This window comes from Amphibalanus amphitrite, unplaced genomic scaffold (assembly GCF_019059575.1).
Source record: "Amphibalanus amphitrite isolate SeventyFive unplaced genomic scaffold, NRLGWU_Aamphi_draft 000353F_arrow, whole genome shotgun sequence".
NCBI lineage: Eukaryota > Metazoa > Arthropoda > Thecostraca > Balanomorpha > Balanidae > Amphibalanus > Amphibalanus amphitrite.
The window spans coordinates 166,646-193,954 of record NW_024881847.1 but is presented as its reverse complement, the minus strand read 5'-3'; the positions used below and the strand labels follow the sequence as shown (position 1 = coordinate 193,954).

General features: G+C 47.4%; 1 protein-coding gene across 1 annotated transcript in view; it reads right to left on the bottom strand.

The window, feature by feature from the left end:
• LOC122389299 (receptor-type tyrosine-protein phosphatase S-like) overlaps window positions 1-27,309 on the bottom strand; it is a 128,187-nt gene that overhangs the window by 84,085 nt on the left and 16,793 nt on the right. Inside the window, exons 8-20 of the mRNA XM_043381182.1 lie at window positions 25,560-25,702; window positions 24,905-25,036; window positions 24,403-24,546; window positions 22,093-22,230; window positions 20,882-21,118; window positions 20,436-20,573; window positions 18,615-18,682; window positions 18,056-18,281; window positions 17,726-17,844; window positions 17,339-17,528; window positions 16,649-16,763; window positions 7,063-7,265; window positions 6,571-6,815 (exon numbers count right to left, since the gene is read on the bottom strand). Coding sequence (XP_043237117.1) covers window positions 6,571-6,815; window positions 7,063-7,265; window positions 16,649-16,763; window positions 17,339-17,528; window positions 17,726-17,844; window positions 18,056-18,281; window positions 18,615-18,682; window positions 20,436-20,573; window positions 20,882-21,118; window positions 22,093-22,230; window positions 24,403-24,546; window positions 24,905-25,036; window positions 25,560-25,702 — 2,098 coding nt within the window. The remainder of the gene's footprint in view (window positions 1-6,570; window positions 6,816-7,062; window positions 7,266-16,648; window positions 16,764-17,338; window positions 17,529-17,725; window positions 17,845-18,055; window positions 18,282-18,614; window positions 18,683-20,435; window positions 20,574-20,881; window positions 21,119-22,092; window positions 22,231-24,402; window positions 24,547-24,904; window positions 25,037-25,559; window positions 25,703-27,309) is intronic.

Sequence of the window (27,309 nt, the reverse complement as noted above, 5' to 3'; positions counted from 1 at the left end):
GTGGTGCTGTGGGGCAGTTCACCACATATCAGTGACTGGATTTTACGTTAATCAGAAATGGAGAATATCAACCTGGTGCGTGTTCCAAAAATTTAATCAGTTCGATCCAAACGGCCCCAAGTAAAAGAATTAATTAAAAGAGCGGGTTGTTATATTTTAAGTTCCAAAACGAAGGCAAAAACCGAAACAACGAATCATGCAGTGGAGTGACGAAAAGATGAGAATGGAATCCAAGTTTGCCAGATATGCCCTGCCTAATCTACAAGTTCTAAATCCCGGACAGAACGGGCCTAATGGAGCCAGACGTGACGCGTCTGCTCGGGTCAAGAGCTCGGCCTAGAATGGCCGGGGGAGCCCGCGCAGCGGGCCGGGCCCCAGACATGCGCAGAAGCACTCGGACACCACGTGGCTGCGGATCGGAGCGCGGATTGGTCACTGGCCGACGCACTGCGGCAGCGCAGGCCGCAGGCACGCGGTCGCATCGTGATGGGACAAAGTTCACTAACAGACACGTCCTGGGCCGCCCCCCCCCCCCCAGCGCCGGGGCGGGGTAGCGACGTCACAAGTCGGCGCGCGAATCGGTCTGCGCCGGGAACTCCCGTGCCGGCCGGCGACACACGTGGTTACCACAGCACTCACCGCCTCAGCGCGGAGCGCATACACGATAAGCCAAAACAATCACTTTTCACATCACTCGGTGCGCGACGCGATCGACACTTCACTGCGCGACGCAATAATCACTACACGGTACGGCGCAACGCAATTGTCACTGCACGGTCCTGCGCGACGCAAGAATCACTACACCGCGCGACGCAGTTATCACTTCACTGTCGGCGCCACGCGATCAGGATCGTCCTCGAACGCACGTACGCGAGCGCACTTAAAAGTATCGGAAGTCCGGTTGCGGCCGGAACTGCACGCGGCGGCCGCTGCGGGTGTGCACCGGCGCAGCCGCGGACGGCTTGTCGTCCTCGTCCGGCGATGCGGAAGACGTCACTCCAGGTCTTGAAGTCCTCTTGATGGACGGTCTCGTAGTCGTCGGCGTCTGTGCCGGCTCGTCGGGCGCCCCAGTGGCGAGGGGCCCGAGCGAGGTCGACGGTGACGGCTGCTGCTCCGGAGCCGTAGGCTCGGTACTGCTCGGACCAAGCGTGTCCTCAGGTGGCGGCATGTGTGCCGGTTTGAGTCTGTCGACGCTTACAGTGTCGTGGGCGCCAGTCGGCAGCTCCAACGTGAACACTTAAGGGCTGCGTCTGATGACTCGCATGGGGCCGCGGTACGGGGACTCCAGAGAGTGCCGCACGCGGTCAACGCGTACCCACACGTGTGTGCATGTCATGAGATCGGGTGGCACGTGCGTCGGTGGTGTGCGGGCGTGGTTCGAGCCCTGTGAGAGTGTGACGAAATCGATTTCTGACATACGTTTTGCCAGTTCTTGGACGTACTTTGTCCCGACGGGGACCTTCTCGACGGCGCAGCGGGGAAACAGCACCTGCGCGCCTGTGACGGCAGTGAATGCCGAAAAACCCGACTCTGCTGGCATGGCTCTCAAACCTAGCAAAACGACGGGTAGCGCGCGCAGCCACTCTTGCCTGCGCGCCCGGATGGCGGCTTTGAGCGTTCGGTGGACTCTTTCCACCATCCCATTACATGTCGGATGATAAGCAGTGGTTCGGAGGCGATGGAAACCTATCATTGAAGACAAGTGTGAAAACAGTTCTGATTCGAATTGGGAACCGCGGTCCGTGACTACATGCAGTGGCACTCCGAACCGGGACACCCAAGTGTCGATGAAAGCAGAGGCTACACTTTCCGCGGTGATCGAGACCAACGGCACGGCCTCGACCCACCGCGTGGCGCGATCGATGCATGTCAACAAATAACGGAATGGCGCGGTGAAGGGGTGTCTGTGGGGTACTGACGGTGGCAGCGGCCCGACTATGTCTATATGTACAGTTTCGAACCGCTGTGAGGGCACGTCGAATCGACCGGGCGGAGAACGAGTGTGCCTGTGCACCTTGGCTTCCTGGCATGCTTCACACTCCTTCACCCATCGAGCAATGTCGCGGCGCATGTCACGCCAGAAATAGCGTGAGCTGATGAGGCGGGTGGTGCCTTTCCTACCCGGGTGTGACAGGCCGTGGAAACGATCAAACACGGCGCGCCTGCATGCCTCTGGTACGTACGGGCGTGGATGTGGTCCAGTGTTTTCACACAGGACTGTGACGTCGCCAGACAGTGTTACTGGCTCCAATCGGGAGGTGTCCTGCGGGTTTGAGCGCGATTCTGGACCTGACTCGGAATCCTGGTGCTCTGAATCGGCACTGTCGGCGTCTCTCTCCTTTTCCTGCTTCTGAGCCGCCGCGATAAAATGGAGGTCACATGCATCGAGGGACACTGCATTTACCGGGCGACTGAGGCAGTCCGCCACCACGTTGTCACTGCCACGAATGTACGAGACCTCCGTGATGTATTCCGTGACGACACACCAGTGGCGCTGTTGGCGGTCAGACTTAGCCGTGTGCGGGCTGTGAAAAGCGCGCACGAGTGGTTTGTGATCTGTTCGCAGGGTAACGTGGCGGCCTTCGATCATGTCACGAAAATTGAGTGTGGCCAGATAAGCCGCGAGTAGCTCTCTGTCATACGCGGCGTACTTCTGTTGGGCCTGACTGAGCTTCCGTGAGAAGAAGCCAATGGGAACGGGTACTCCGTCCACAATCTGATGGAGCGCGGCACCCACCGCGACTTGTGATGCGTCAGTAACGAGCTCGTACTGCTCGCAGTGTGGCACTGGGTGTGGAAGAGTGCAGGCGCCAGCCAGCGCTGCTTTACTGTCACTGAACGCCTGAGCCTGTTCCTCTGTCCACGTCAGTTCTTTGCTTTTTGGATTGAGTCGAATCAGTTCGGTCAGGTGGAACGTGACATGGGCAAATCGCGGAATCATACGCCGGTAGAAGCCGATGAGTCCCAGATAGCGACGCAGTGACTCTGAGTCATGCGGTAGAGGGAGGTCCAGAATCTCCTTCACTCTGGCCTTGGGAGGTGTGACACCTGTGCTGGTGACGTCATGACCGAGGAAAATGAGTGACTTCTTCATGAACTCGCATTTCTCCAGTGAGATGCGAAGCTTGTGCTCAGCCAGCTTGCTGAACACGAGGCGCAGATCTTTCTCATGCTGCTCGTGGTTCTCGGAAAATACCAGAATATCGTCGAGATAGACGAATACGCACGGCACGTCTCGGAAGATGCCGTCCATGACCCTCTGGAATGTGGCACCTGCGTTGCGAAGCCCCATTGGAATGAAGGCGTATTCGTACAAGCCGAAGGGCGTGGTGACGGCCGTCTTCTCTGAGTCAGCGGGGTTCATAGGCACCTGGTGATATGCACGGAGCAGATCGATTTTGCTGAACCACTGAGCGTTGTGGAGCTTGGTTGAGAGGCTCTGAATGTGCGGCAGTGGGTAGCGATCCGGTTTGGTTACGGCGTTGAGCGCGCGGTAATCACCGGTGACACGCCACTCACCAGGGGTACTCTTCGGAACCATGTGAATGGGTGAGGCCCACGGGGACCTAGACGGACGAATCACTCCTGTTTTGAGCAGCACATCGAGTGCTTGCTTTGCTGCGGTTAGTTTGTCGGGCGGCAGCTTGCGTGGGCTGGCGAACGTGGGTGGAGCGCTGCCGGTGTCGATGAAGTGAGTGGTTTTGATTGGCGAGTCTGTGTAATCCGGCTGGTTAGGGCTGAGAACAGCGGGGTGATCCTCTAGGATGGGCCGCACTGCCTCAGGCACCTGAGCGAGATCATTTATCACCAAATGAACAGACCCCCCGGTCGTCGGTACACCGGGAGCAGAGAGCAGAGTGGTGGAGTCGCGGAGAACTTGGGAACCACAATCGACAACCAACGAGTTGTGAGCGAGAAAATCGTTACCGAGTAGTGGCTGTCACTTCCAAGGAAATCCAAGTTTGCCATATATGCCCTGCCTAATCTACAAGTTCTAAATCCCGGACAGAACGGGCCTAATGGAGCCAGACGTGACGCGTCTGCTCGGGTCAAGAGCTCGGCCTAGAATGGCCGGGGGAGCCCGCGCAGCGGGCCGGGCCCCAGACATGCGCAGAAGCACTCGGACACCACGTGGCTGCGGATCGGAGCGCGGATTGGTCACTGGCCGACGCACTGCGGCAGCGCAGGCCGCAGGCACGCGGTCGCATCGTGATGGGACAAAGTTCACTAACAGACACGTCCTGGGCCGCCCCCCCCCCCAGCGCCGGGGCGGGGTAGCGACGTCACAAGTCGGCGCGCGAATCGGTCTGCGCCGGGAACTCCCGTGCCGGCCGGCGACACACGTGGTTACCACAAACTGTCTTCACATATACCCTGAATAACATTGATAGCGATATGGATCGTTAAACAAACAAATATAACACTTGTTTAGCAGGACGAGACTCGAACGTTTCTTCCGTGGCCGGGCCTAGCGCCGTGTCTGCGAGTCGATAAGGGTCATTTCACGCTTCTGTGTGGCTGAGCTTGATCCATCGTGATATTGCTCAGCTGTGTGATTGCGCCTTGTTGCCGGCTGTGAGAGGCGCATATTAATATTTGAGAACATTTTATTGCTGCACATTGTTCCTTTGGTATTCAGCTTTCACTGGAAAACGAAAAAACATTCCTGTGATTTCAAGACTGTCCTGGATAGCTTGTTGAATAAAAAAATATTACGTTTTTACAAAAACGCATTTTTTTTTTAAAAAAAAAGGCCATCGAACGATTTCGATAAAAAAAATACATTTTTGAGATCAGCTCACCGTCAGCTTTCGAATGGTATATTTCGTTTCTTCTCTGGATGAAATGAGTTTCCGACGAACCGTGAGACGCTTAGTTGTTGACTGTCACCTGAAGGTCAGGTCATGGTCACTGACCCTTGGTGACCTCAACCGACTTGTTCGAGTTTTACGACGTTTAAGAGTAGTTTTTGGAGCTTATTTCGAATTTGGAACTGATTTGAACATTTAACAATTAGATTTGGCGCCTATGCAACATAATTATAACGGAGCTGCAGTGGTGGTTCACGCCTACTATGGATAGCTGGTGGGACGCCTTCTGGTTGACCTAGCCTGACAAGATCGGACCTAACCCTAATGCATGCATACCTTCATCGTCTTTAACCCGCGCCCGGGTGGGCCTCTCAGCCAACTTGGCCAGGTGGGGGCCTTTTCGGCCGCACCAGATTATCTCAGAAAGTAAGAGCGCTAGAAAGACACAGTAAAAAGCAACAGATAGCTCGCTTCAAAACTTTCAGAATTACATAGATCATTTTTTATCACGTTATCTCTGAGGTCACTGAAGGTCACCAAGGTTAAATTTTCGCAAATTTTTGTTCCCGATTTTGACAACTTTTCACAAACCATCGCATAGGTCGGGAACCAAAAGAGCTATCGCGCTGCGGAAAGCGCATTCGATAGCTCTTTTAACCCGCGCCCTACTGGGGAGGGGGGGCGGGTGTTTGAACACCCCCTTACTCCAAGCACATATCAAGCTGATTTTACCAGCAACGCATTTGTCTCGTCGAGATGCGTCGAATGAACTATAAGTTGACCTTAAAAAGTCAACTTAAAAATTTGACCTCAGGTCAAGGTCACGGAAGTCCATGTTGCATTTCATTCAGTTCGTATTATTGAGCTGAACACATGCATGGTGTTTTTAGTGCTCTACGGCATGTATTTATCTAAAGTTATTGTCAAAAAGTGTTGGAGACGTTTAATGATCTGAGATGACCTCAGGGGCATAAAAGGGGTCACAGGTGCACAATTTTCCGGTTAAGTGTGTCATGTTCACCCCTGTCCTGATGTTTGAGCGTGTTTTCGGCTAAAAAAAAGAGCATTTCAATTTTTATCCATGACTGATAAGTTCTAGCAAGTCCGGAATTTGCCGACTTTTCCCCACACATTGCGATTCATGATTCATGAACTGGTCAATCCATGAATCATGAGCTGACTTGTAAAGTCAGCTCATTGTAGCTGACTTGTAAAGCCAGCTCATTGTAGCTGACTTGTAAAGTCAGCTAATAAGCAAGGATCTTAAATTTGATACCTATCATCGGCTTTCTCTCGTCACGGGCAACATGCTCGCTTTTTTCCGCAAAAGTCTGGCTTGATCATGGACCGAGTGACGGGGCTCCGCGCTCGGGAAGATCAGGCCAGGGTTCAAAGATTACGTCAAAAGTTAGGTCAAAGATCAGGGCCTCGTTTCATAAAGCGAGTCCGTAACTTACGTCAATTTTTGGGCTTGTATTACAAGCGCATGTGAAGCGATAAATTCATTTCTCCTTCTGCCTTCTGTTCTTCCTTGCAAGATAAATAAATTCAACGATTCAAACTATCGCCATCGCTTCACATGCACTTGCAATACAAGATCAAAAAACGGCGTAAGTTACGGAATCGCTTTGTGAAACGAGGCCCAGGTCACAACTATAGGATAGACTATAACCAAAGGTGTGCCTCAAGTTCAGAAGGTCAAGGCAATGGCCAGAGCAAGGATCGAAGGGCGTCATAAGAGGTCGACTGAAGGACCCACCTCCAGAGTGTATGAAGTGACCTCCTTCAGCCCGGTCACTGTGGCGCCGCACTGACGTCCGAGGTGGGCTGTCCGGCAGCCGGGCCCGTCGGCGGGCACCGTCAGCAGAGCGGGGCAGCCGTCACCGTGACACCGGACCCGGTACTCGGTGATTCGGCAGAGCGGCGGCGACGGCCTGTCCCACCCGACCGTGAGGCTGGTGGACGTTACGGTGAGCACGGTGAAATTGGCTGGCCGATCCGGACCTGACCCACCAAACACGGACGGACGTCAGCAGGGGGAGGCGGCAAAGCGCTTGGGTAGGCTGTCGGCTCAGTTAGGTAAAGGTGGTGTGGTACCGACGTTTAAAAGGGACCTTACAAGCTTATAGAAGAAACGGTTGCAGGAGTGTAACTCTTCCTGCATTCTGTTTCATGCATTATACAGTTACGTACTAGCTCGTCATACCACAGTAAAAATGCGATGCTTTGTCGAGCTCATCTTATACCGCACCGTAACTGCTCTGTCGTGTAGAGAAGCGTGTCGTCTGCGGATCTGGCGAGACACCAACGCTGTTGTTCATCGAAACTTGAGCAAAGTAGTTGGAGTATGGTGTAAGCTCGATGATTTCGATTTCAGTTTGTGACGTTTTGCCGACCTTATCATACCTTGTATTCATGTTCCATGCACTTGCACCTAGTACGAGGACGTTAACCCTGTGAACATTAGGATCGATCAATATATTTATCCAATTCAGCTTATTATAAAAATGAATATCATAATGTTGAAAGAAATCCAGAAATGAACAATAGTTAACCATGACACTCAGAAGCAATATGTAATTAGTCTGCGTACCTGCGGGGGGGGGGGCAGTTATCCACCTAAGACTGCTCGTAAATGGCGGGAAAACGCGACGCGTAACGCCGTGAAATTTTGCGTCACTGTTTCTTTTACAATTTCACATATTGTGTGCAAGTTATAACTTCCCTTTTTCAAAGGTCAGGTCACAGTGTCACTTTTAATGACCCAACCTCAAATGACTTCTATACAAGTATGTCACCGTGTCAGAGCCGTACATACGTACAGTACATGACCGAGCTCTTTCAAAGTTGCAGGATGAATGAGGCCATAGGTAGATGCCGACAATTTTTTTTAAATTTTGGACCATTTATACCGATGACCAAAGGGATAAATTCTTAACCTTTCTATTATAATTGTCAATTGGGAAAAATCACATGCCTCATTTTTCACTGGAACGAGTAGTAATGACCAACTGCTATTTGTCAACTGCAAAGCCATGTGACCTCATCAAAGGTAACCAAAGTTTTGTTTCCTATAGTTCGTTTTCCAAAGGGACGCTGGCTCCAAGTTCATTACCGAAGCTCTCACGTGAGTTGTAGCAACTTCAGCGTCTGGCCAATAATTTCTTACCGAAAAAAAAAATCGATTTCAAATTGTGCACGGTAAGTACCCGGAAATTGTGTCTTAAAAAAATAGCATACGTTGATGACGTCACTGGTTGCAGCAGCACCTAATGTCCGTACCGCGGTGGGACAAAGTGTTAACGAATTTGGGGAAACTTTGTTTTTTCACTGTTGCCGATTTTATAATTGAGTAAGCGGTTCCGTCCATGGTATTTATACGTCACATTGCAATACAAGTTTGACAGCATGACGGCACCACTGTTTACGGAGCGAGCGAAGCGAGCGTAGGGGAGTATCATGTCCAAGTTGTATCAGGGTGAATTGTGCCAAACTTATCCAATAGATGACGCTCGTGACACGACCAGCCGACGAGGTTTTCCGGGCGCCATCTTTCCCTGTTCTGTCGTGTGGCTGGGTGGACGCGTCTCGAGGTGACAGGCGATTTTATGTTTTAATGTCATTCTAAAAAATAAGTTGCAAGAAAATGTGTGTTTTGGGCATTTAGATGTGCATGAATTTGAAAGATCTCCGTAGCGGTGGTGAGGGTAGGTTCTAAGGCTGCGTGAGTGAAAATGGATTTCTCCAGCTGTCCGCTGTTTTTGAGCACGAGGATGTTTTTCCAAGATGGCGGCGAGGTACATGTTGTATCAGAGCCGGGTGGGGTATGTTGTAACATGTATGTATGTATGTATGTATGTATGTATGGGTATGTTGCTTTTGATCGCGAAAGCTAAGCCCTGTCTCGCGTTTGTAGGTAGCTAGTCAATACTCGTTCCATTTCGGCACAATGTTTTTCTTCTTTGCTGTTAACGGGCCACTTTTGCACCTAGTCTGTTGATGTTTCGTTCGTTTCGATGTTTCGTTCGGATTGACCCAAGTTTGGTCTAATAAAAGTGAAGCCTTTGAGCATATACATTGTATTAACCCCATTTAATGTTGTTGTTATGTTCAAAACCAGTAGCAAGCACACTCCCTGAAACGTGAAATGGTGATACAAATTACCCCACCATGTGATACAACTCACCCAAGCCATGGGGTAAGTTGTATCAAAAACATTGTTCTATTCGGCAGACCGTAGAAGAAAAACTGGTAGAGGTAGCGGAAAAGTTACTTTGCTCAAAAAAGCAGAAGAATCAAGGAAGGAGATAGTATGGAAATAATGAGTTTATCACGGATAGTTATGAGGTTATGGGTCTCGGAGTAAAAACTGATTACGGAGCGAGCGAAGCGAGCGTAGTCTTTCCTTAGATTAACGGAAATTTCTGAGTATGAGCGGCCGGCCGGCCGGCCGGCCGGCCGTGCGGACGCTTTTGCGAGGCTTATATCTCAGCAACCACTTGACCGATTTACATGCGGTAATTTTTGTAGGGTAGCTTCATTCCTTCTACCAAGTATTGGACTATTCCCGATGCATGTGGGTGACCCCTTATGCACGTGCCACGTGCAAAACGAAGAGGTGTCAGTTTTGTAATTGTTACAATATATTGGTAACTACTTGGCCGATTGCGCTGAAAGTTGGTATGTAGGTAGGCACCCACTAGGCACTGCATAATGCATATTCATGTGCCAGAGTTGGGGTGCTGCTGCACGTGCGCACGTGCAGGGGCCGTTTCCAGATCTCGAGAACGGCTGGACCGATTGCGCTCAAATTTGGTACACAGTTAGGGACGGGTTAGTAGGGTGCCGTGCATAAGTCAGTTGGGACCCATTTTGCACGTGCGCACGTGCAGGGTGCCGCTTCCAGATCTCGAGAACGGCTGGGCCGATTGTGCCCAAATTTGGCACATCGCTAGAGACCGGTTAGTAGGGTGCCGTGCACAAGTCAGTTGGAGGTACCCCCTCGCAATTTCGCACGTGCGAGGCTCACCCTCTCGCTCGCTCCGCTAGTCGCCCCCAAAGGCGTTATACTGGTCTAATATCTAGTCCCAGAACGCACGGATGGAAATTATTCGGGGAAAAATCACATGTTAAGAAATTAGTCGACGTTCGGTTTTCTCAGGTTCCGTTTTTGCCTGTTTTGCTCGCTAAAACACGAGCTTATTAAAAAACATACTTGGAGCCAGAATCCTGAAAAAATTACAGGGTGTCCGGAAAAAGCTTTCCCAAAGAATCTTTAATAAAATTACCAATTTTGGTAGTACTCAGCTGAATTTTTCAAGTAGGTAGATATGTTACAGGCAATGTGTGGAATCAGGCATTATATAGAATGCCTAGTCTTTCACCGGGCCCAAATACAGGACCCTGTGGTGGCCCGTAAGCCAAAAATACCATACCATTCTATAGAATGCCTGACCGACCAGACATTCTATAGAATCCCTAGGTATTCTGTAAAATCCCTGACTGCTTAGGCATTCTATAGAATGCCTGGCTAAAGCTCCCAGGCATTCTATTGAATGCCTAAGTATTTTGATTGTGCGAAACACACTTCGAAAATTAGGGGTCAGTGGCAGTAATGCTATTTGTTTACCTAATTTTCATTGCTGGCCTAGGCCGGTCGTCACCTCACACCATTTCAGGGCAATGAGTTGAGAGGAAGCGAGGGAGAAATTGGGCTATGCCGACCACCAAATGGTGCGCCGCAAGCAGCAACTGATCCAATCCCGTTGGCACGCGGGAGAGCCACGGCGCAAGGCACGCGGGAGAGCTACAGGCCAACCAGTCGCTTAAACGGTTACCCTCGGAGGATTATGCTGCTACAGATACGAAGCTGCATTAGAAGAGTGTTGGCTGGGAGGGTGGACCGTACGGCTTGAATCGAAAGTGATTGCGAATGACAATGGCTTTGTTCTGATGTTAGAAATGAAGGTAAAAAATACACCAAAGGTCACATTTTATGTCGTCATAAGCACTTCGTGTAACGACTCTCAATATACATGGACACTGGACAGCTCAACCTACACTGTAATGTCAGGGAGTAACCTGAATAAATGGTTCATTAATCCACGTCCGGGCGGTGGCCCGGCCGTAGAGCCGGATTAGGTGTTGTTCGATCTCCCCTTCCAGCTTGACTTCTGGGCCATGTGGTATTCGAAAGGTCGTCAAACTTATGAAATTTTACTCCAGTGCTTCTTTGGCAATGTTAAAAGGATGACATATATAAAACAAATAGCTAAGCCATTTTTAGGTCAGGCCAATTTTGTCCATTTTTGGCTCGTAGCCGTTTTCTCCAGTTTGACTTTAACCTTCCAGGCGGTGGGGGGGGGGCATTTTTTTGCCCCCCCCCTTTAGTTTTTTCGATATATCTCGAGAACCGCTGCGCCGATCGTCACCAAACTTTCAGTACCCTCCCGGGAGCAGCTAGCGCACATGGTGACCAAAAATTTTTCCAAAGGCTATGATAGGTTGGCCGCTAATGACGTCAGAGTGACGTCATTTTTGCCATTTTCGACCCAAAAAAAGGTTTCGCGGGAAGAGCTGTCAGGCCTACAGCTTTAGAGGTACAGAAAAATGTGTCAAACATAAAAGGTGTGAAATTAAAAGGGCTACAAAACTGCTATTTCGGTTTTTCGAATTTTTGGATTTTGACCCCCAAAAATAAAAAAATAGATTTTTTATATAATAGCCCAAAAATCCAAAAAGTTTTTTGAATTTCGAAAAAACCGGAATATATGTGATAGCCCCTCCCACCTTCTATCTACATACCAAATTTGAGATCGATACCTCTTTTTTTGGCCAAGTTATAGCGAAAAAACTGTTCAAAATTGATGACGTCAAATTTTCAAACTCAATTTTTAGCAATTCTAGACCTCGTAGCGCAAAACAAAGACCACCATTAGACTCCCCGTGACGAGCTGCATCGAATCGATACCCATTTAATGCAAAAATATCAACTTTGAAATTTGACCTTTTTTTGACCTGACCTTGACCTGACCTCCACCAGAAAGTGACCTAAACCGTACCTGATGGTCTTATAACCAACACCATTGAGTTGGAAATGAAAAACTGGCCATAAAACATGCATCGCATAACCTTAATAAAGTTGGGCTCATGTGGTGACCCTTGGTGACCTTTGGTGACCTGACCTGTGACCTGACCTGGTATGACCAGTGACCTCTAATAGCAACATATGTACTAGACAACAGACGGCTTATCGCTGATTTTCGACAAAATGCGTTTTACTCGGTGTTATAGCGCTTTCCCTAGAAGCCCCGTGAACGGTAAAACATTTTATCTTTGACCTGACCTGTGACGTCATCGGTGACCCCGAGGTCAATGAAATTTGGTTTCCCTTGACAAATTTGACAGGGCTACCGAACGCCGTTTGAATTTACCGGATCCGTCCAGTAGTTTTGGAGATACGGGGGGGGGCAAAAAAGTGCCCCCCCCCCCCACCGCGCGGAAGGTGGCTGGTAGGCCCACCGCCTGCCGGGTTAAATCAATTCCTTAGAAGGCAAACACCTCCAAGAATGGGCGATTTGTCAGACTTTTTTCTGAGTACTTTTTTTACCTTCCAAAGGCGTTTCCGATATTGACATTACCACCATCGTCTTTCTAGCGTTAAGATACTCTGTACTCTCAGAATGAAATCCTGATACAATTTGACCTAATAAGGTCAGATTGAATACCTGACCGGAAAATTTGACTGAATGAACATAAAGGACTGAATGAACATTTGACTGAATGAACATGAATAGCTGACCGCAAGGTAGCCTGGCAGAAAATAATAATGTTACGTGTCGGTCTCTGCTCATAATCTTATACAACATACACTTATATGTTGGAAAGATTCGTGTATTTCCTAGGCATTCTATGAATGCCTGAAAATCAGGCATTCTATAGAATGCTCAGGGATTCTATAGAATCCCTGGTGGGTCAGGCATTCCATAGAATACCTAGGGATTCTATAGAATGCCTGGTCGGTCAGGCATTCTATAGAATGCCTGATTCCACACATTGCCTGTAACAGATACACTATGGCGTGCGTTTTCCACGTGTTTTTTCGTAATGCAATTCCAATCACATTAACCCGCGCCCCACTGGGGCGGGGGGGGGGGGCTATTCATAGCCCCCTCCCGTTTTTCTGCAATAACTTTCAAACCGCTTGAGGTATCGACGCCAAACTTTCAGTACCTTCGGCTGCATTTGTGTCAAAATATGAACTTCGTAGCTATCATAGGTCAGCCGGAAATGACGTCAGAGTGACGTCATATTCGGCCGATTTCAACGCAAAACATTGAACCACGGCAATCGCTCCCAAGAGCTCAGTTTTAACCTAAATCCAATTTCTTTGCATGAGAGGACTCAGAATAGACTGCGCTATCAAACTGCAATCTCGGATTTTCAAAATTTTGAAAATTTTGAAAATTTTATATAATAAAATTCAAAATTTATATTTTTATATTTTTTTCAAAAATTTTTTGACTTTTCGATAACAACCGGAATATATGTGATAGAACGCATGCTTATGACTAACTCCAGCAAGTTTTAGCTAAATATTCTAAAAAATGGCCAAGTTATACGCATTATTGCAAAACATTTACAATTATTAATTTTTCAAATCATTTTTACAGTACGTATTTGACATAGTATACCCATATAAATAGCACCATCGTGTTCCTGAGCTCAAACTGCATCCAATAGATACCTTTTTTGTTGAAAAATTATAGCTTCAAAATTTGACCTTTTTTTGACCTGAAAGTGACCTGACCTAAGCTAAATTCGACTCAAAATGACCTCAAATGACACAGACGACAACAAATTCGAAATCCATGACCTAAATGGACCATAAAACATGTGTCACGTGACCGACGCATGATATAATATTTCCGTGACCTGTGATGATCTGACCCTGACCTGAAAATCAAAAGTACAAGTTTGGTACCCTCAGGGTATCTAGAGCATCTGTTCATGAGTGTATAAACCAAAAATTAGCCTGATCTGACTTGTAAGACGGCGGCCAGAGCCCAAAATGTGAACAAGCCAAAATGCTTATAATGTTTACTTTGACCTGGCCTGTGACGTCATCGGTGACCTCGAGGTCAATGAAATTACATTTTGCTCGACAGTTTTTCCGGGGCTATCAGATGCCGTTTGAATTTTGACGATCGGCCCAGTAGTTTCGGAGAAAGGAGGGGGGGGGCTATGGAGAGACCCCCCCCCCCAGGCCGTGTTATACGCAGACCCCAGTGGGGCACGGGTAAACCATTTTTCTTGAAAATTACAGCATTAACTTCTCATGGTCGTGTGATGATGTGAGAGAATTGTAAAGATATTCATAAAATTGCGGATTGTATTAAAGTTTTCATGGGTAAACTTTTTTCCGGACACCCTGTATAATAACTCTTTACAGAAAAGAGACACGTCCATGCAAACATTCTCATTGTATTCAGCTTGTTAACCCTAGAACGCCTAGGGGGGGGGGGGTTGTATCAACCCCCCCCCCCCCTGAGGTTTTTCGAAGTGCACGCTAAACGGCTTGTCGTAGCGGGCTGAAATTTTCAATACCCTCTGGGGCAGCCTTTGCGCATCTTTTGCCGAAAAAATTGATCGGGTCATGTCAGGTCACGGAGTTATGACGTCATAAGAGGTACAGCCTCCGGCCGGATTTTCACAAACTGAGTGCCAACGCCCGAGGTTTCCTGCCGGTGGTACGGACATCGGTTGATGGATCGTGATGAAACTTCCCATGCATGTTGGGGCAAGCATTGGCGATCATATGGTATAAGAAATTTGACCGGGTCAGGTCAGGTCACGGAGCTATGACGTCACAAGAGGAACAGCGTCCGGTACTATTTTTGAAAAGCGCCCGAACCACTATTTTGCTAATTCTTGTCACCTCAATGGGAATATGCAGCAATATTAGCTTCTATAGGGAGCAAATGGACCTCCCAAATCCAAAAATACAATCAGATTTCAAAAATTTAAATTTTGATTTTTCGAATTTCTGCCGCCGACTGTGACCTTGCCGACTTCCGGCGCTCCCAACGCGCCATTTTTAGAGCTAGGGAAACGAAATACATACCAAACGATAGAGAATTGATCAAGGAATACGATAGTGAAGGTTTCAAGTCGATATCTCCCACCGTTCTGCCGCAATCGCCGCCGAAAGTTGACAAAAGTCTATTTTTCCGAAAATTTGACCTTTGACCGGTCAAAAATAGGTCAAATGTTGACCTAGGACCAAAAAATATACCACCAATCGCGAGATCTCGTTGAGACCAATCCGTTGGTTTTTTCCGCTAAGCTCTACGACCTTCCGTTTCGAAACGCCAGGGGGGGTCGTAACAACCTCCCCCCCCCCCTGGTCGTTCGTGTTATGAGAAATGGCCTGGTCGTGCGAGGGTTAAGACGCGTAGGGGAGACCGGGGCTAGTTGGTGCCAGGGGTAAGTTGGGACGGAAGGGATATTTCCAATACTTCTCGGCTGTTGGCGTTCAAACTTATTTTGCGCATGCACTGTAACGCCGTCTGTTTGTCAACGTGGTGTCGGCGCGTCCTGAGGTAAGTGCTGTTACTAATCGCTAAAAATGTGTTTTCAGGTACCAAAAGTGATTTCCTTGCTTTGAAAACATTCTTTTCTAGTGTCATTGATAGTGGACACGTTGCCAATCCGCTACGCCTGAGAGACCTGCGGACATTTTGGATACGAGTACACTCTCAACCGTTCTTCGCCAAATCATTGTGAATTGGTCACGTACGTGGTTCCAAAATAAGAATGGCGCTTCGGGGTTAGTTGGGCCAGGTTGATGTGGGGCAGGTTGGGCAAGTTTGTCAAAAGCAAGTCGAGGGAGCAATGCTTGCAGTGTGAAGATTGGGCACATACGCTATGCACAGGGGGCAGCAGAGTCTTCATCTGTCAAAACTGTTACTCGGAGAGCGAATGAGTGAGGTTGGTGGTGCATTTTGTAAAAGCATCTGAAGCTGGTCATACACATTTTCCGTGTGTGCGTTTTTGTTTGCCGCAGGGGTACTGCGAACTTTTGCGTTTTGTCATTAAATGTTGATAAACATGCCCGCATGGATTAGCGATGACTGTTCATGTGAAACATGAATACAAATGTGTTTAGATAAACTGTTTTTCCTAGTGCACTAACTTGCCCCAACCCCTGGCCCGACTCACCCCGCCCGCGGGGTAAGTTGGGACATTGGAGGATGGTCGCTTTGATCAGATATGACACCAAGACGATACTACCATCTCTCTTATATTAAGTCTTCTTTAAAAGATAAAGAAATAAGCTCTCTCTCCCCTAATAATAACCGCAGGTTATTACCGTACTCCGCGTAGTATGCAAGTCAACCTAGAGGTCACGTAACCATGCGTCAACTTTTGTGAACTTATCCTTTCGAGGCCAAAAATATATATTTCATTGCAAATTGACGAGTGAATATCGATGGTACCATTAGTTTTCCTTATCTTGCTTAATTCAAAAGTTATTCGCGGAAAAAAAAACCTTTTTAACTCTAGCGCCGCAGTTTTGCCTATTTTTTCAACTGTGACGTCATTCTTGATCTGATCTAAAGATAACCTATACAGAGAATTATAGACCTAGTTTTCCTATATCCCATGCCGTTTAACGCTTGTCGCTAGCTTGCTTGGTTTTTGATATCTCGGGGGAGGGGGGTGGATGACCGCCGCAGGTGCGAAGTTGGGCCAGGCCCGGTTAAGGGATTTACATCATTGGGCCCAAGTGTAAGCATTTGTTTCGAGTATTAGCCATTGAATAGTTCTCACCGCACCTGATATTGGCGTAATAGTCATTCCATGCTGTGCAGTCCGGAAAGCTCCAGCGTACATTGACGCTGGTCTCGTCTGCATTGACTGCTCTTACACCGGATGGGCCCTTGGATGGAGCTACAACAAAAACGAGGGGTGACAAAATGACTGCAAAGGAGAATGCAACAAGCAACGAACATTTACGTTTCAGAGAGCATTTTGACTGCCACATACATGTGAGCCAGAAAGCTTATAATAAATATTGAATACTTGTACAATGTACATACAGCCATCGGCATTCAGAGTTTGCGAGTCAGTGCCTACTGCCTATGTCAACATTACACCAGCCACCAGGCACCCCTTCTACACCTTTTTCCTTCAGTTTGAAAAAGTTTGAGTTCAATTTGGAAAAGGTATACTTCAATTTGAAACACGTGCCATTCAATTTGAATTAGGTAAATATCCTTTTTTTAAACCGAACTCCAGTTTTTTTTTCAAACTGAAGGAAAAAGGTGTAGCCGAAAGTTTGTTGTCAATAGTTAAAACACTATTCTTTAGAATTGTGTTTTTCTGTTGAAAAACAAATCTGAGTTCCATGACAATTTGGCAAAAGCTGCCTGTAGCTGACGCTGAAATAGTAATAAAGCTGTGTGCTGGCTTTACTTGTCTAACATGCAAAACATTCGGAGACGTCAAGAAGTGTTAGCTCTTACCTTGGGGCGAACTCTCGAAACGCACGTCTAACGACCTTCCTGGGGCTATGGTGACGGCAGACACCGTCACGACATAGCGCGAGAACGGCACTCGAGCTGGAAGCTGGGCGGTTGTACCGGTGACATTCTGAGTGAATTCCTCATCAACCGCTTTCTTGCTTTGTTCAGGACATGCCTTATATTGTAAGTGCTGAAAAAAAAACATAAACACTCTGAGTCATGATAAGAGAGCCGAGAGTGTCCAATTTAATTAACCTTACTTTTCATTCACCTTCCCGTTTATAATCCTTATATGAAAATATGGCTTCATTTACACTAGTCATGCCCTTTTTTGACAGCTAAAATGTTCTCTGGACTATTTTGTCTCCGAGGCATGCAGAACTTCACCGTCAGTATCAAAGTGTATTGCCGGATTCGTCCATTGGGCCATTTCGGTTCTTTCCAGGTGGCGACGTGGTTTCCAGATACACCTGGCTTTACTTCCAGGTCCAGCACTTGGGACGGAGCTGCGGTATAGATCGATCACCGTGACCATCAGAAGGATGTTTTAGTAAAAAAAAAAAAGAGAAAAAAATACTTCATAAGCGCTACATCAAATTAGTGGCAGCAATTAGCTCATTCTGTAAGTAAACCAAGAAGCTAAACGTAACGGAAACGATGATCTTTGAAAGACGGATGCCGTGCAAAGGCGAAGAGCAGTGCAAACAATTTACTCACGGGCTTCATTTGTCTGAAAAGTCACTGAAGACGTGGAACTTGTTCCCTTTCTGTTTTCCGCCACCGCCACAAGGGTGTAGCTGGTGAAGGGGTACAGTCTGTCTAGCCGTACCGTCTCCCTAATGCCGCCTCCAGGACGGACGCTACCACGATTCACTTCCGCCGGCCCAGAGCTGAGCGTCCATTGTAGCTCGTATGCACACGCCTCCTCTGCATTGCTCAGACGCTAGAAATGAGCACGTTCAAGGAGGGAACGTCAAAAAAATTGGTTTAATAGAAGGCTGTATACCAAGGCCCTAAATACAACAGCAAAGGCTGTAACAGCAAAGCGCTATTGAAGATTATAGGTAAGCGTTAAAGAGGCACACTGTCCCTCTCAAACTCAAGAATCGCGACAGCACTACACGACGACAATACCATGTATGCTTGTAAGGAGTGAGTGCTCACATATAGATCCAAATCTGATAATCAAACCTGAGTTGAACTCATGAATGATGTGAGATCTTTACCAAGCATAAAAATGTGCTGGTAAAAAAAAACGGAATGATTATAAAAGTACCTCGATAATTATGCTGGCCGAAATGCTGGTGACGTCTGTGGCAGTTGGTGTACTGATCTTGCCTGGCTCTGAAAAATGGCCGAATTATCAATCTTTCAAGTTTTCCCACAATACCTGTTTTCACGAGGGCCATCTGGTAGGTACACATTTGGTACAAATTTGGTCAGATTTGGTGCAGATTTGGTCAAATTAGGTTCAGTGTGTTTCTTCGTAGCGCTCGGCTACCATGCTGCTAAGTGCTTGTATGCCTTCTTTGTCATACTATCAGACATAATCATCGATAAAAACACTGTAATGATTTCATAAAATTAACCGGAGCCCTGCTGAGGTTAATGTGATGTTTGAAAGGTGAAGTTTGAACACCCTGTGTTCTTCGCGAATATCTCAAAAAGAAGGAGGCGGGGAACACCGCCGTTTTTGGCACACCTTATTATACATCAATTCTACACGTGTTGTAAAAATATCAGACTAAGGTCATTCAAGCTCAGGTCACCAGGTCACTTGAAATGACCTCACCTCATAAAAAAGTTTCGATGTCTGCCATAGCTACACCGAGTGACTGATCGTTTTGAATTTTCGGTGATTGCTTAGTGCAACAGCATGTACAAAATGTTTATCTCAGAATTTTGAATTCAATGACCTAAGATCAGGCCAATTTTGCGACCTCCCAATTGTAAGAAGTCAATGGGAAAAATTTAAAGACGCCTTTTTTGGATGAAAGTCATTATAAACACATCCGATCACTGACTTACAAGTAACTTAGACACACTAAACATGAAAATGGTATCCGTGACCCCCTGTTTATGCCCTTGAGGTCATCTCACGTCGAGAATGGTATCTAACAGTTTTTCGCGAATAACTTTTTATGGAGGCATGCTAGAGCGATGAAAATACCTTGGATGTGTTCAGCTCGACGATACTGAACGACTGATATACAAGTTGACCCTTTCCGGTCAGATCATGGCCTTGACCTGAGGTCAAATTTTCAAGTTGACCTTTCAAGGTCAAATTATAGTTCATTCGATGCGTCTTGCCAAGAGGAACACGATGCCGGTAAAAGTAAACTCGTGCAAGGCTGAAGTCAAAAGTTATTGCAGAAAAACTGTTTCCCAAAAAGTCGGCTATTTTGACAGATAATTGTCCCCTGCAAGCAAAGCCGTTGGCGTTAGGTCAAATCTGAGATAAATATTCAGAAAGGGCGGTAGTAGGAATGTCGAATGCGCTTTTCCGCGGCGCTGTATCTCTATTGGTTCCCGAGCTATGCTTTGGCTTCTGGGAAGTTGTCGACATTCGACCTGAAAATCGGCGAAATTTTGCCTTCAATGACCTCTGGTGACCTGATCTTTGACCTGACCAAAAAAGTGACAAAAATTATTACGTAACTATTTTTGACGCTCTTTCGAACGCCACCCTCCGTGTATCGCTAGGTGGCCAAGGAGCCGATTTAGAAGGTGGGTGTTCAAACACCCCCCCCCCCCCCAGCAAGGAGTGGAAATCCAGGACCCCCAGCGGGGCGCAGGTTAAACGAACTAGGTCTGCAATTTTAACATGTGTAGAAAAGATGTATGCGTGATAAAGTGTGTCAAAAATAGCGAATCGCCATTTTTTGAGATATTTGCGAAAAAAACAGGGTTACATAAGTTAGTGTACCAGATTTCTGATAGGTACATACACTCCTTCACTTCAAGAATGGCTGCTTCGAGGAGGAACCTAGTCAGTTTGTCAATGCCTTCTGAAGTGCAGCTATTATCAAGGTCATGCGACTCTCGTACTTACTTCTGAAGTGCAGCTATTATCAAGCCATGTGGCTCTAGTTCTTACTTTGACAGTCGGTGGTGACGCTGACGGTGAGCACCTTGGTGTCGTTGGTGCTGGTGCCGCGTTGTACATCCGTGATCACCATCCTGACCTGGTACGCCGTCTCGGCTTTGAGCCCACTGGCTGTCAGGGTAACGTTACCTGAAAACAGCGCGAATATGCGGTCCGGAAAACAGTCATGCCAAACACCTATAGTAATTCCCTAGGCTGTTCAGCAACTCCACGCATTGTTGTTGGAACCAGATACAATTATAATTGAACGATCTTTTTGAGGTCATAGCATTGTCAGATCAGAAGCCGGAGTAACTAGGGCGATCGACCAGTGTTTTCGGGTAGCTGTTTGGTTATTGGTGTAGTCCCTGTTTGGATCTGGGGTGACCCAACTAGTCCCTCGCAGCCGGGGTCTCTTGGCTACTCCCGGTCAGCCGGTGAAGGTACTGACTACTGACCGGTAGCCGGGGACCGCCACTCCGTCTGGCCGTTCGTCCAGACCGCCGCGCTGCCGTCGCTCCTGCGGTACTGGATGGTGTAGCTGTAGGCGCCGGTACCGTACCCGTTATCGTAGTCCTCCCTCCACACCGCGTGGGTGATGCTGAGGTCGATAAAGCCGACATTCACCAGCGCCGGTGGGTCGCGGAACCACGGCGGCACTGGAACGGCAAGGTTGGGTATGCAGTTGGCCGCATCTGCTCGTAGAAGCAGCAAACGAATCAAAATAAATGTCACATATATTAAGTTATTGTGAGCTTGGTGACTTCAAGCCAGTTTCACGGGTCCAATAAACGAAATTTCATAACATAATTTTTGGACGGTCACTTAATCGGAGTTAATAGCCGTTTTCACGACGGGCTATCCGGCGAGTGCACCTAATTTGACCAAATATGTCCCTAATCTCTTTTACAGCAAATCTCTTTATGAATTTATTTTAGTGTTTCGATGATACTTTCTGATAATATGACAAAGCAGGCATATAAGCAATTAGTGCAACCCCAGCTGACAGCTACTGAGACACACTGAACCTAATTTGGCCAAATCTGCACCCAATCTGCACCCAATGTGCACCAAATGTGTACCAGATTGCTGTCGTGGAAACATGGCTGTTATCTACCGTGCATTTCAAAGCTTTTTATATGCTAAGATAAATTATCGTTCACAGGAAACAATTTCAAGACTTCCTGATCAAGGCAATAAAATGCCACTTTGTGCATTCTCCCTCAGAGGTGGAGAATTGAAGGTTTGGGGGGACGGGGAATGCTCGAGCATCCCCTGAAATTTAAAGGTAACCATGTAATAATGCTCCAGTGGTTGCTGGCATTTCACCTGAGACACAAACTGCTTTGCGCAAGTCGCGATGATAGTGATGCTGTTGGAAAAACGTGCCTATATGTGCTTCAATACGCAAGAATTCGACGCTGCCACTCACCAGGCACTGGAAAAGCATCCCCTGGGATTATGAAAAATCTCTACCTCTGCACTCCCTCGCCGCACAGCCTTTCCAAGTACTATCCGCCGAGGACTCACAGTCCAGACCGAGACCTCACAGTCCAGGGGAGAGCTCACAGTCCCGACTAAGAACTCACAGTCCAGGGGGAGCGCTCACAGTCCTGACTAAGAACTCACAGTCCAGGGGGAGCGCTCACAGTCCCGACTAAGAACTCACAGTCTAGACAAAGCGGCGGCTCGAAGCCGTCCTCACAGCCGCTCTCACACTTGCCACTGGCGCCGTCGCAGCTGCTGCCTTCTCGACACCGGCCACAGCGCGAGTTGCAGTCGGGCCCGTACGTTCCCCTGTCACAGGCTGCACACGGGGCGGATGCCGTCAGAACTGACAAATGATGAACAGAATATGAACAGGCGTTCAACAAGCATTTAGAGACTTTAATGCCACACCCAGAGACAATCTTAGCACACGCAGAAACAGGAATGACACATCCAGAGACAAAAATAATGCGTCCGGAGACAATAAGACACGTTTGGATACCTACAGTGTGATGCCTTTAATAGGGACTCTCCCAGTTCCCACCCTCAAAAAAGTTAACCGGCGCCGGGCCGAGAGGTGTTTGAACAACCCCTGTGGTTTTTCGCAAATATCTCAAAAACGGCGGCACTCTTGTTTGTGCATTTTACCCGCACGTGTTGTAAAAATTTAAGACCCAGGTCACTCAAGGTCAGGTCACCAGGTCACGCCAAGTGACCTCACCTCAGAAAAAAAAGAATGCTCGTCATAGCTACACCGACTGAGCGATTGTCTTGAAACTGTCAGCGATTGGTAGGAGTAAGAGTATCTATAAAACGTTGATCTCGGAATTTTGATATCGGTGACCCAAGGTCAGGTCAATTTAACGGCCTCTCCGTTATAAGTCAATGGGAGAAAATTGAAAAGCGTCTGTTTTGCACGAACGCCAATCCACTCCCAACATCGGGATGCAGGTAAAATTGACACACTGAACCGGAAACTGGCAACTGTAACCCCTCGTTATGTCCCCGAGGTCATCTCAGGTCACGAATAGTATCTAACAGTTTTTCACTAATAACTTCTAATAGAGGCATGCTAGAGCGATAAAAACGTCTTAGATGTATTCGGCTCGACGATGCGGATCAACTGATATGCAACATGACCTTTTCCGGTCATGTCATGACCTTGACCTGAAGTCAAATTTTCAAGTTGACCTTTCAAGGTCAAATTATATTTCATACGACGCGTCTCGACGAGAGGAACACGATGCTGGCAAAAGTAATGTCATGGCTCTTTTGAGTCAAAAGTTATTGCCGAAAAAACGTTTTTCGTAAAAACGGCTATTTTTGGAGTTATTGCCCTCTGGAGGCTAAACCGTTGACCTGAGGTCAAATCTGTGAACATTACTCAGAAAGTTCTGTAAAAGGGCTATCGAATGCGCTTTTCTGCAGCGCTGTAGCTCTATCGGTTCCCGAGATAGCCGTAGGCAGTTTCCAAAATGTTGAAAAAGTCAACATTTTACCTCTGGTGACCTGACCTTTGACCTCACCCAAAAAATAACAGGAGTGTTTTCGTCCTTATTTTAGACGTTCTTTCGATTGCCGCTTACCGCGTGTCGCTACGTGGCCCAGGAGCCGAGTTAGAAGGGGGGTGTTCAGACACCCCCCCCCCCCGGCCCGGCGCGGAATCTCAGAGCACCAGCCCGGCGCGGGTTAAAGTGATGTACCGCGGTTCAGAAAGAGCAAAATGAATAGCTACCTAATTTAAACGAAAAATATTCACTGTTTTTTTTTTAGATATTAGACTTTTATTTTTTGTAAAATTTTCGGGGCCTCCGCTGTTCCGACGTCATTTGGAAGCAATAATTTGGTATATTAAAAGTGCGACAGATGTTGCGCGCAAGGCCGCACCACAGCATACCAAGTTTTAAGTATAAGATTTAAAAATCGCCACAACTGCAAGGAATTCTCAAAGTCTAAGGGGTATTCAAATGCATTAGTTCTTTAGGATCCGAAAACTGCATACTTTGACAGTAAATATCACCGGATTAAAACATTTCTCGCTGTTGTGAGTGCCCAAGCTGGTAATTGCAGGCCAGGGACCCCAAACTAATGGTAAGGTGGGATAGTCACTTAATTTGGACTCTGCACGTGCACTTAGTGTAAGTTTTGGCCCTAATCACTCTCCCCCTCCCCCAGACTAATTTAATGGGTAACCTGAAATCAGCGTTGAACGCAAACGGTCCAACCGTCTTACAGATAAATAGATATATATTAAGTAGAAAAAAAAACATACAGCACATGTGCACCCATGTGCTGTACGTTTTTTTCTACTCAATATATATCTATTTGTCTATACATTACTTTACAGATAAATGTTGGAACGGTCAAAATGTGCACGTAGTACCAGACAACTAGAAAGGAAAACGAAAAACATTAACTCTTTGAACTTTACCTAGTGCATTGCATCTAAACTGTTGGTGTGTTATGTGCTCATGTGTCTCAAATCGCTCACGCTTGCTACAGAAGGTATCCTTGTAGCCGGCCGCGCACCCGCAGCCGTATGGCTCTGGCACACACAGCAGTTGTTTGCTGCAGCCACCATCCGACCCGAAGCACAGCGACGAACAGCTGTCCCCGAACCGGCCTCTGTCACAGCCTGAAGGTGAAGAACACTATCAAGACTCCTCGGGGTTCAGCGCGACGTCTCATGTTGAGAGAAAAAAAAACTGATGCTTTCAATTCAGAAATAGAAAGCTTCCGAATGCAATTCTTGGAAGCCCTTGCATATTCCAACAATTGCTAAGGCGCTGTCAAGTCTGGTTATTGACTGACATTCTTTTTTAAGTGCATTCACAAAGTAAGTAGATTCGTAAACGTTGTTTTAGGGTTGCAACGCAATTGAATTCGTGTAAAATTAAGGTTATTGATATTTCCCTATTCTCTATTAGATCAATACTACCAGTGCCGTTTCGTCCGGTTGACCTGGGTCGTGTCACTGAGAGTGCGAAACTCACTGATCTGGCAGCGGTCGCCGTAGAAGCCGGGCGGGCAGACGCACTGACCGGTCACGTCGTGGCACTGGCCGCCGTGAAGACAGTAGGGACAGCGGTCCCGACATTCGGGCCCAAACCGGCCCGCCGGGCAGCCTGCAGGCAAACATTCCCCGAGTGTGACCGCCGCAGGACCCAACTCAGTTCCAAAGTGGACGCATCCGTGGTTCTCATGACGTTTCTAACATGTGCGTTTTCAGAGACCATCAACACGCAACCATTTGGGAGAGGGCAAAAATCTCGCTGTTTTTTCACAGATGACTAAAGAAAAAATCAGCTACGAATTTTGAGTCTGGTGTGCTCAAGGGGGTCGAGGGGACCAAGCCTGCATCTTATTCAAAAGACTCAATAAATATAAGGGGAAGGTGCATCAACCATTTTTAGTTGAGATTGTTGGCTGGACATACAATAGTTGAGTTTAGATCATGCATTCAACAGCGCACACACGCAGTGCTCAGTAGCGGTGGAACACCTTCAATTAAGGGGGGGGGGGCACTGCCGACTTTTGGTCCCATTCTTTCCATGCAACGCCCATAGGGCTTATGTTAAAATGCCAAAATCAAAGGGGGGCACGGTGCCCCGGTACCCTCCCCGTTCCGCCGCCTATGGCAGTGCTTACCTCTCACAATAACGGAGAACGAAGATCTGCCGATATCGGATCCTCCATTCCGCGCTTCATAAACTCCAGAGTCTGCTGGTTCGGCGTTCTCAATCATGTAGCTGCCGGGGCTGCGTGACTTCTGGGTGATCCTTTGGGTTCGGCTGGGGACAAGTAGATACAGCAACGTATGATGCAAGACATTTGTAACCCGCGCCCTGATGGGGGGGCCATTTTAGCCCCCCCCCTGTGGTTTTTCTTGAATAGCGAGAAAACAGCAGCGCGCAGCGCCGCCAAATTTTCAGTACCTTCCCGGGCATCAATTTGACACCTTCACACAAAATTTCAAGTCACAGGTCACCTTGGGTCAGGAGTTATTGAGGTCCAACTGAGGTCATGTTCGAGCAAAAATGAGCAAAAAACATGACATCTTGAAACGCTCACCAAAATCTACAGTTTACAAGCAATTTTAAAGTTCTTTATGTGGTCGTGCAGAGAAAAGACGGCGCTACAAAACTGCTATCTCGGATTTTCAAAATTTTGGGATTTTGACCCCCAAAAATTGAAAAAATTGATTTTTTTTAGAAAAACTCAAAAATTTTTCAAAAAATTTTAGAGTTTCGAAAAAACCGGAATATATATGATAGTCCCTTTGCTCTTCTAATTCAATTCTGGACTACGTAGCGCAAAACAAAGACCACCATTAGACTCCCCGTGACGAGCTGCATCGAATCGATACCAATTTTATGCAAAAATATCAAGTTTAAAATTTGACCTTATTTGACCTGACCTTGACCTGACCTTCACCAGAACATAACCTTAACTGGCCCTAAAGGCTGCCTGACCCACATAATCGAATTTGTCATGTAAAATGGACCATAAAACATGCATCACAAGATATTTTCATATTTTGACCCTCAGTGACCTGACGTCTGTGACCTGACCTGGTATCAGTGACCTCAGATAGCAAAATATGTGTTTTATGGACAATTCCCTATCGATGATTTTCAATGACATGCATTTTACTCGATTTTACAACGCATTTCTTGAAGTGTCTGTAAACGGTGAAAATTCGACCTTTGACCTGACCTGTGACGTCATCGGTTTGACCGAGGTCAATGAAATTTGGTCACAAGGCAGTTCCCCATTGGGGCTATCCAACGCCGTTTGCCGCTTGTCGCTATGTTGCGTGGTTCTCGAGATCTTAGGGGGGGGGGCCAAAATGCCCCCCCCCCCCATCAGACCGCGTTGCTCGGCAGACCCCATCAGGGCGCGGGTTAATCTACAATAGCGACACCACCCTCCAGGATAGCCTTTGGGTTAGTAAGTAAATATAAAACACAACTTGCAAAATAATAGAGAAAACACCTGGCATAACAAAACAGGCAAAAGTTAGGCCTTATCTTTTATAAATTTAGTCCGAACCTTTTGATGGGAAGGATTCACAAGGGCAGCGCCACCGCTACGCGAAGCTTGTTGCGGTGACCCTGCCCTCTACCCTCCGATGCGCAATTCCAGTTCTATGGCAGAATTTAGAGTCCAAAGTTTAACGTACGCACATAGCTGCGCATGGCCGGTCCCCTCACTGACTTCGCCTGGCTACAGCCTGCCACCAACCGCAACCATACCTGTCAGGAGGCCCATAAATGTCAAGCGCCCGTCGCGCTTCGAACCCGGACTCTTTTAACCGGGAACGCGCGCTCTCACCACGCGGAGTCCAACGCTCTACCAACTAAGCTACGGGACTGGCTATTTTCAGCTGAACTGTTTC